At 46.6% G+C, this 8,747-nt stretch overlaps 3 protein-coding genes across 3 annotated transcripts; 1 reads left to right on the top strand and 2 right to left on the bottom strand.

Moving 5' to 3' along the window:
* The first annotated feature begins 246 nt into the window (after window positions 1–246).
* On the top strand, window positions 247–1,744 carry N7473_012381 (uncharacterized protein). The gene is made up of 4 exons (XM_057158320.1): window positions 247–729; window positions 786–919; window positions 982–1,486; window positions 1,548–1,744. Exons 1-4 carry the CDS (start codon window positions 460–462, stop codon window positions 1,635–1,637), a joined length of 999 nt encoding a protein of 332 aa, XP_057004170.1. The 5' UTR covers window positions 247–459; the 3' UTR covers window positions 1,638–1,744.
* A 682-nt stretch (window positions 1,745–2,426) lies between these two features.
* N7473_012380 (choline transport protein) lies at window positions 2,427–4,858 on the bottom strand. The gene is made up of 8 exons (XM_057158319.1): window positions 4,477–4,858; window positions 4,339–4,409; window positions 4,250–4,273; window positions 4,097–4,186; window positions 3,959–4,041; window positions 3,498–3,895; window positions 3,104–3,433; window positions 2,427–3,049 (listed from the first exon to the last, which is right to left on the bottom strand). Exons 1-8 carry the CDS (start codon window positions 4,594–4,596, stop codon window positions 2,570–2,572), a joined length of 1,596 nt encoding a protein of 531 aa, XP_057004169.1. The 5' UTR covers window positions 4,597–4,858; the 3' UTR covers window positions 2,427–2,569.
* A 376-nt stretch (window positions 4,859–5,234) lies between these two features.
* N7473_012379 (uncharacterized protein) lies at window positions 5,235–6,819 on the bottom strand. The gene is made up of 4 exons (XM_057158318.1): window positions 6,393–6,819; window positions 6,094–6,318; window positions 5,899–6,041; window positions 5,235–5,838 (listed from the first exon to the last, which is right to left on the bottom strand). Exons 1-4 carry the CDS (start codon window positions 6,654–6,656, stop codon window positions 5,403–5,405), a joined length of 1,068 nt encoding a protein of 355 aa, XP_057004168.1. The 5' UTR covers window positions 6,657–6,819; the 3' UTR covers window positions 5,235–5,402.
* Window positions 6,820–8,747: the final 1,928 nt, after the last annotated feature.

Here is an 8,747-nt window from a genome sequence, read left to right as displayed (position 1 = left end):
AGCATCTCCCCCCGGTCTGACGCTAATCTTTAGTCGATGTGCCTTGCGCGTTTCACCTCTACTTTTATTATTTATTCCAAATTCGGAATTTCTTTATTTCCCTTCTGATTCATTATCCCTCCTGGTCCATTGTGGCCAAACCCATCACGGTCTGGCCCATTTTAAATTACCCTTCCGCAAATCAGCCCATCCTTATTGATCCGCTCAGCTCCTCGGAAGATTTATAGAAGCCACTGACCCTGACCCAGCTAAACTGCGTCGAAAAGTCTGGTCCTTTTTCTTCAGATGACTCTGCAGACCATTCCATTGTTCTACATCTATATTGCTGCAAGATATTGACAGCCGTCCCACCGTCACATATTCACCACGTACAGCAGCAAGCACTGACTGCCTCTTCCACCCGCATATTCCAACATTGCCCTTCTTTTGATATAAGACTCTCTGTCTTATTACTCGAAAATGTCTGCCAGTTGCAGTTTACCCCGGTTTCCAAGCCATTTTATGGCCCCTTTGCCAGTCTGTTTGGATTCGCCGCCATCATCAACACAGTACATCCCCCACACTTCGACGGTGAGCACGAGGGATAGCCGTCAAACCTCCACTTCGAAGCGCAGGAGCCGCAAAACTGAAACCTCTTCTTCACCCTCCTCGGCAAGCACCGAAAATCGAGTTAGCAAGGCTAAGAAAGGGAAGCGAGTCCATGCATGTGAATACCCGGGATGTACAAAGGTTTGTCAAGACCACATCACGAGTCTCATCCCCCCAGTTTCTCTAACGGCAAACAGATTTTTACGCGTGCTGAGCATAGAAGAAGACATGAATTGAGTCACAAAAGCATGAAATCCCACACCTGCTCATATATTGGCTGCCACAAGTCATTCCACCGTGCGGATTATCTAGCTCAGCACATGGCACGACAGTAAGTCATCATTGATTTCTACAAACAACAAGAGCTCGTAATCTAACAAGAGTACTCAATAGTGGTGGTGACTTCATCTCACCGAGGAAAAGGCATACCTCTTTGATCAAGACTGAGCCCGCAGCATATTCCCTAACCAATCCTTCTATCTCACGGTCTCATTCCGCATCGCCGATCGGAAATGATTTCCAGTCTTTAAAGAGTGGTGTCAATGAGCCAATGGGACTGTCCATAGGTCCTTGCTTGCAGTGCTTTAATTGTCAGAGTAATCAGCAATGTGAAGGCCAGGGTGCCTACTTCAGCGATTACACAACTGCGATGGACCAAAGCCGCGTCTCCCCTGTCCCTAGTTCCTCAGGGCTTATTGCAAATAATGCCCCGAATACGCCATTCCCCCAAGCAGGATTTGACTCGGTCATTGAAACCTATATGAGAAACATGCTGCGTCCTGAGGCATTCATCACTCCTCAACAATCCCTATCTCCACCTGCGCAACTTCAAGAGCCGGTGAATGCCACTTTCTGGGATCCTAATATTGACCCCAATCTTCCTCCGCTGAACCCTGCTGTAAGTGACGTCGAATTCATGATGGGTACGCGGATTGGACACGTTTTTAACTTGTATTCAGGTTTTCGAGAACGATACTACTTATTCTACCTGGCCATCAAGCAATGTTGATACCACGCCTAGCATTACAACGCATCGACACGAGGGCTAGCCAGCTCAAGATGCTGATTCATAACCCCGAAATCGTGTCCAATATTTTCAACTTGAGCTTAGCGTTTGTAATTGTAAATCTTGTGAACGTTAAACAGTATATAACAGTGCTTTCTGTCCAACTTGTGTTTTCTATCTTATCTTTGCAGTATTTATGGAATTCACGGGAAATACAGAGCCTTTAACAGTCATTGTATGATTTGAAGTAAAGTCAACTTTCAAAGTGTTTAATTGTGAAAGATAAGTGTAGCTGAGTGACCTTGACTTCAGACTCGGTAGAAATCTCGATCAGTGTTTCACGGAAGAGGTATAATCAATTTAGCATTGACATATCCCAAAGTGACATCTAAGCTTCCCAAGCTTTCGAGTTGCCAAGGCTGCGATGAGGCTGATCAACGTTTCACATTTTGGATCTGATCCTGTTTTTTTGGACCCAGAATTGGCCCTAGCATCGGAAGCTAGCCACTCTATACCGATCTCCATAGCGCTTGCAAGGGACTTAAACGACAGCCGTCACATTCAGCCTCAGGCCCCTGGTCTTCTTCTGCCGCATTATTGTTATATTTGGTCTCAGTATCTATTGCTTGAGGACAGGACACGCAGGGCCCAGAGGTACAGGGCGCTGGGAGGAGAGCAGATCAAGATATACATTTGGCACTATGTCTTGCTCTATAAAGAGAGCTCGCTACGCCCATGAAAATTAAAGATCGCTGGTAACCTTAAAGGAGCAAATCAAAGATCAATTTCCTCGCGACTACACTTCTTAGAATATGGAAATGATTATATGTTTGCATCATCTTTGGAAAAAAGACATCTAAGTGACAAAAACTAGCTCTTTTTATCTAATTCCCCAAGTTCTCCAAGATATTATGAATCAGAATGGTAATATACACACGACCAATATAAAAACCTCGTCGGTCTCTTCCGCACTATCTACTCAATTTCCACGATGGGACCGTCATATACCTTTCTAGCTCGAATTACGTAGTAAACGAGACTGAGGAAGATCACACCAACAGTTCCAACGACGCTGAAGTTCATAGTCTGAACAGTGACAACCCATGATGGAGGCCAGAAACTGAAGAAAACAGCAATAGTCATGTAGACAAGCGCAAAGGCATTGACCAAAATTCCCCAGATACCTTGCAGGTGGAATGGACCCCACACAAGCTTTGCGCCGACAGTGTTAACGACAGCCGAGTCGCTGCTTCGGGCATTGCTGATACCACCGGTGGAGCGTCGCCAGAGAAGTAGACCGGCGACAACCATGTATGAAAGATAGAGACCAGAAATTGACATGGCGACAAGATCATTGAAGGCGACCGACGACCCGATGGGGATGAGAGCGAGGAGGCAGACAACGCAAGTTGTTAGAAGGACCGAGTAGATCGGCACACCGGTACCTCCGTGAACCTATTGGAATTAGAATCAATGTATGCTATGTCAAGGTTTAAAGACAGCACATACCTGGCTCCAAATTCGCCAACCCGGAATACCTCGGTCGCGAGAGAAAGACCAAAACTGGCGTGATGCAGAAGCTAGCATACCGACAGACGTAGTAATACCCATGGTAGTGACAATAGAGCTCATCACTGCGGTCCCAGGGACAGACCCTGTGGCCTGCAAGAAGATTGCCATGAAAGGATACCCTGTGGGCGACTGGAGTGCGGATTCAACGTCCCCGAGGCAGAAAAGCATAGCCAGAAGCATGCCAAAACCTAGAGATCCGTTGATCAAGACGCTGAGCATGATTGATGTCGGAACAGCCGTTGCCGCATTGGTGATTTCCTCGGACATCTGGTTGGGCAATAAGGGTTAGTGGCCCTCGAAAACTATAGGTCAAGATGGTTATTTAACTTACGTGCACTGCGGCATCACCACCAGCAAAAGCGAATATACAGCCGACCATACCGACGAAGAACGAAAGACCTTGAGAGGGAAACCCGCCCATGTTCAAGAACTGTGTGAAAACCTCATGCGCTGATCCATGGTCCGCCATGTAAGTCAGAGGAATCAGGATGACAAAGAATCCCAGAATGTGAAGGATGAGAATGAATCCCTCAAATCGTGGTAGTAGTTTGCCACCGGCCGAGTTGATGCCAACTGAAAACAATGCAACAGCCCAGAACAGCAGTGTCGTATGCCAGGGCTTTGGCACGTAGCTGCTCTGAGTGAGAACGATCAATCCCTGAATAAGGGTTCCACATAGAAAGCACGAGGTTGCGTATGTTGCTTGCCATCCGATAACGGTAAGCCAACCTGCAGAGAAATAATTAGCTCCATTGAATCAAAATACTTTGTTCCCCGGTGACCAGTTCGTACCCGTTATGTAGCTGAAGATTTTCATTACAGATCGTGGGGCGAGCATCGAGCACCAGTGGTATTGACCGCCAGAGGTTGGAGCCCTTTCGGTTGGTTAGTCCATAAAACTTCTTTGAAGGGATCAGGAATGATTCATACATTGAGGCCAACTCTGAAAGAACGACGAAAGTCGACGCAACCCCGATCCAAACGAAAATGAAGCCATAGACTGCACCAGCAGGGCCGCCACTTGTAGTGTTCGTTAGTCTCACTTTTAAGAAGGGGGAAATTAGGCTTCAAGAGATCACTTACTTCGAGTATGCCTGTAGAAATAGACTGCAGAATAACAAATAGTCAGTACATGGGCTCAATACGAGCTTCGGGCGCAGGAGACTGCTCACACAACGATTCCCTCCCAAGTAATCAGGATGGTGCAGCTAAAACCCAATATCGACATCAATCCAAAATTCCGCTAAGTCAAATCAGTAAATATTTCTTCTTGAAGTGATTCACCAAGAATGCTTAGCCAGAGGATCTACCTTCAGAACTGGCCGCTTTCCCATGCGTGCTAGGTTGGCATCATCGAGCTCAGCGCTCGTGGGGCTGTCGATCTCATGCATACCCATCGTGCTTGTCTGCTTCATCCGATGAGAAGACATATTGAGCGCACCTGGAAGAGAAACGAGAGGGGAAAATTGAACACCGGAATAACCAGGGGAGCTTCTCTGTTTTGATTCAACGGGGACAGAGGGTACGCGAAGAGCTAATCAGCGAATTCCGGGACAATTGCACGTCTGGACGATTCCTTGTATTTACCCACTCACGCTAATGCGCTAAGTTAATGGAAAAAAAAATTATTAACAGCTTCTTAATATTCCCCAAAATGGACGCAGAGGCGGAAGTGACCGATCGAATTGGTGCCTTTCTCAAGCATGGCGCCAGATTTCGGCATTGGTTGCCCGCTAACAAGCGAGATATTAATCTAGCAAGGGGGTCAAGTCCATTGTGGTCGCCTGTTCGTCCATTCCATCTGAAATCTGGAACATCCCTAGCTGAGGGGCATTGCCACTCCATGGTTAGTGGCGTCTCCACCCCCGAGTCTAAACTTTGATCGCTTTTCTTTGGTGGATATCTAGTGTCTTGTGTTTCAACGCTAAGGATCAGCTCCACCCTCGGTTCACCTCGCCAGGTCATAAAGCCTTGTACAATCAAATAATTAGATAATTATAATAATGCCTCTGAGCAGACTAAACCAGACCCACTTGACCGGTTTGAGGAGGTAGTATTCTTGGTTTCATCTCGTCCTTCTCCTCGGCTTGCTTAGTTTCGTTGCACTGTTTAGTAGTTCATATCGCACACGTACTACGTCCTCTTAGTCGCATCCTTCCAAATCCCCTTTCCGTGCTGATTTATTACGTACATACAAATTGAATCAAATTGGATCTAAATTAAACATTGACCTATTCTAGCCATATTCCCGTCGGGTCTCAGTCACAGTCCATGTTCGGACCTCCCGAATAATTTGCGACTGGCTCGTCTGACTCTCGGCGTCACAGTCTGGCGAGGAAGTCACGATAGTCTGGTTGACAGTATCTCCCGGCATAGTAACAAGCTCATGTGTTTCGCTCGGAGTCTCTCCCGTGCGATGGCCACGGGATACTTTGTAGGTGGTTCCGGCATAAGTCCTTTGTCTGCTCCCATAGCTGGTTCCTCCCAAACTCATTCCCGATGACCGAAGGCTGTCGAGAAAAGGTTTGAATTGAGGAGAACAGGCAGTGACGATACTCAATGCCTGAGTCATTTGAGTTGAAACTACCACAGTCCATGTATCCCATGATGGGTCTCCCGATCCTTTCGTGTCTTTCGCGTAGGCTAGCTGACAGATAATGGCAATCACCACGCTGGACATATTTTGTTAGTTTAATTTGCATAGGAGCCAAGACTTGGTGTGGATCACATACACAACTCGAAATAGAAAGACGCTGGAAAGAACAATCTTCTTGTGCATATCTGCCTGGACTCGGATAATGACCAACAGTGCCTGCGCAATGATTCCCGCTTCCGATATAATGTTAGTGACACCGAGGTAGTTCCACCATGCGACCTGAGATTTTGTTAACAGTGTTTCCCCGAGATTATCCCATATCATTACGTACCAAATCAAAGCATTCGCCATTGATGTAATCCCAAGTAGCGGGAACATGACACTGAAACGCTGCCGTAAAGACGCCAGTAATTGCCCATAGAATGATGAACATCCCCAAGCTGAGAGCGAACTGCCGATCGAGGGACGCAGGTGATAGATTGCGAATGAACATCATTAGGGCGAGTTTTGAGCAGCACATGCCGATAACGAAGAGGATGTTTGCAGCGTATTGAGACTAGGTACCAGAACAAGTTCTTAGTATTCATTCCATTCAAGTCGAATATCTCATTAAGCAATGCAATCTCTCACCTTCATCATCTTTTCCACATCAGATGCCGCCAAGGGAAGAAAATGCTGTCCAAGCCCACCCTCGGTGGCCACAGATACTGCAATAGACTGACCGACACATGCCAATAGAGCAGCGATGCTAAGAAAATCGTCGACTGTCAACTTGCGAAAGATCCAGTACTTTGTGCCTAGCCGGGTAAAGACACTCAGTATGGAAGTGACCAGCATAAACCATGTTAGAACGTTGATTGCGGGCGTCCACGTCTCTCGCAACTCTGGCTTCATCGTGCCCAGGCGTCAGAATGAAAAGGATGAGAAGATGTCGTCGGCGACATATATGACATGAGTTCCAAGGCTATAGAAAATCAGACGCTTGAAGCGATTAGTATGTGGCTGTTTTCCATCGCGCTAGGCGTTCCTCCGGTTGAACCATGGATCTGGCGTGCCGTGGTTTGCAAGATCGCGACCAGTGGCCATTTAATGGTAATTTGCACTGTAACCGAGCTCCACGGAGTCACTAACCCCAGTAGGTGGCTCGCAGCTTCAGCTCATCACAGTCCAAGCCTGGCCTTTAATGGTTGGTTCCAGATAGGCACAAAAAGCACAATGCAGGCTTCGTAGGCCAATTAGATGTGCGAGAACCCTGCAAGTTTGACCTTGGCGTACATATTGATCCCTGCTTGATCCCAATGATTGGCGTTGATGGCCCACTGCCCCACCGGGCCGAAGCCGGGCGATCCCTGTTCCCATCCCCCCATTGATCCCAACTGCACGAAGCAGACAATGCGGTATTTTCTGATCCCTGCATTGATCCTGGTCATTTTCTCTTCAACTCTCAATAAATCGCCTCTACTTATCTGTAACGACAGATCGAAAATAAGTCTTAGTCGATCCAATCTCGTGGCTACTGAAAGCCAGTTCAGACGCTAACGTTAGCGACAGTACTACGTATCGAAGTGGAACCCGGATACTCGGACTTTTGATATACAGCGAGCCCCGACGAATAAAATTCACAGACATTTTACTATTCTCGAACAGCTCAGGCCGCAGGAACCTGCCAAGACAGGCCCATGCAACGTGATCTCTAGCGCTGCAATCAAAATCTCGATTGGAACAAAGCCAATTAGACTGCGACCTCCAGCCATTAGCGGTTTCTGGTTCTGGTTCCAAATAGAGAAACTTAAATCCAAATCCTGATCATAGAGTCTGTGTCGACTCTAGATCAACCTAATGCTACTTCATAAGTTCACTCTCGGTGTTGCCGTTTCATTATGGTTCGTGGGGGCCAAACTCTGTCTCTTGAAAGATTTTGATCAGTCATCACCCCTCCTTCTTTTCTTTTGTTTTTTTCTTTGCTTTTTTTCACGACCGATGCTTTCGTTTCCTAGGCCAATGATGCACGTTGCCATGCTTGTAGTAGACTGGGAGACTAGGAATCGTCACTGACTGCCTCGACTGTTGGTGAAAGGAAACGCTCAGAGCATCGGGTGATGACTCTCTTAAGTCCAGCGCCGCTCCTGACGAATCTGATCAATCACTTAATCCCTGTGCATGCAGAACTTCCCTCTATTCTGCTATGAGGATCACTAGAAATTAAAATCCCTGTCTTTCTTCTTCATTCGAACAACAATATCGGCTGCCCGTGTCATTTAATGCCGTTTCTTGTCTATGTAGGGCTGGAATAATTTTGAACATTGCCAACATCCAGGGATTCCATGTGCTGGCTTGCAATCACCACGTGGTATCCTAGCCAAGATAATAATACCTTGCATCGGTTTTAAACGGGTCTACGCGATTGCGCTGTTTGTCTAGAGCTAAATTTCGTTCAATCGGGTCTGACGGGCCCGGTTAGGACACTGACAGGGAAAGGGGCATTAAGACGGCAAAACAATGAATCGTAAGGCTTGAGTATGCCATTGCTAATGATCCGAATCCGAAGGCAAAATTCGACAACTGCCAGTCACATAACATTTTCGCTGCCAAAAACAGCCTTTTGTAATTTCATGTTGTTCGGGATCCTGTTCCGTTAATTTGACCCTACGAAGATTAGGAATATGGTAATTCTCAACCAATTCACTGTACTCTTTGCTGAGTAGGATGAAATACCCTTGTACACGATAGAAAAATGCTCTTACGAGGGTTTGAACCTAAGGGAGCAACAAAATCACAATCTCAACAAGCCACACGAGCGTAACACACTAAGCTATGCGGCTATGTGCAAGGGCAGGAACGATTATTCTTTCCAAGTCCCTAGAAGCAATATTATCATACAGAAAGTATCCCTCTCCATATATTAATCTCGCTTTTAATAGGTCTCTATCTGCATGTATATCTCTCTCTATTCCTATCTGTGTCTCAAAGTTGATCGTAAGTGTT

The sequence above is a fragment of the Penicillium subrubescens genome (assembly GCF_028828155.1).
Source record: "Penicillium subrubescens strain IBT 31985 chromosome Unknown utg000010l_segment0_segment0, whole genome shotgun sequence".
In the NCBI taxonomy this organism is placed as follows: domain Eukaryota; kingdom Fungi; phylum Ascomycota; class Eurotiomycetes; order Eurotiales; family Aspergillaceae; genus Penicillium; species Penicillium subrubescens.
Note: the sequence above shows the minus strand (reverse complement) of the source record. Positions and strands in the feature narration are given on the sequence as shown.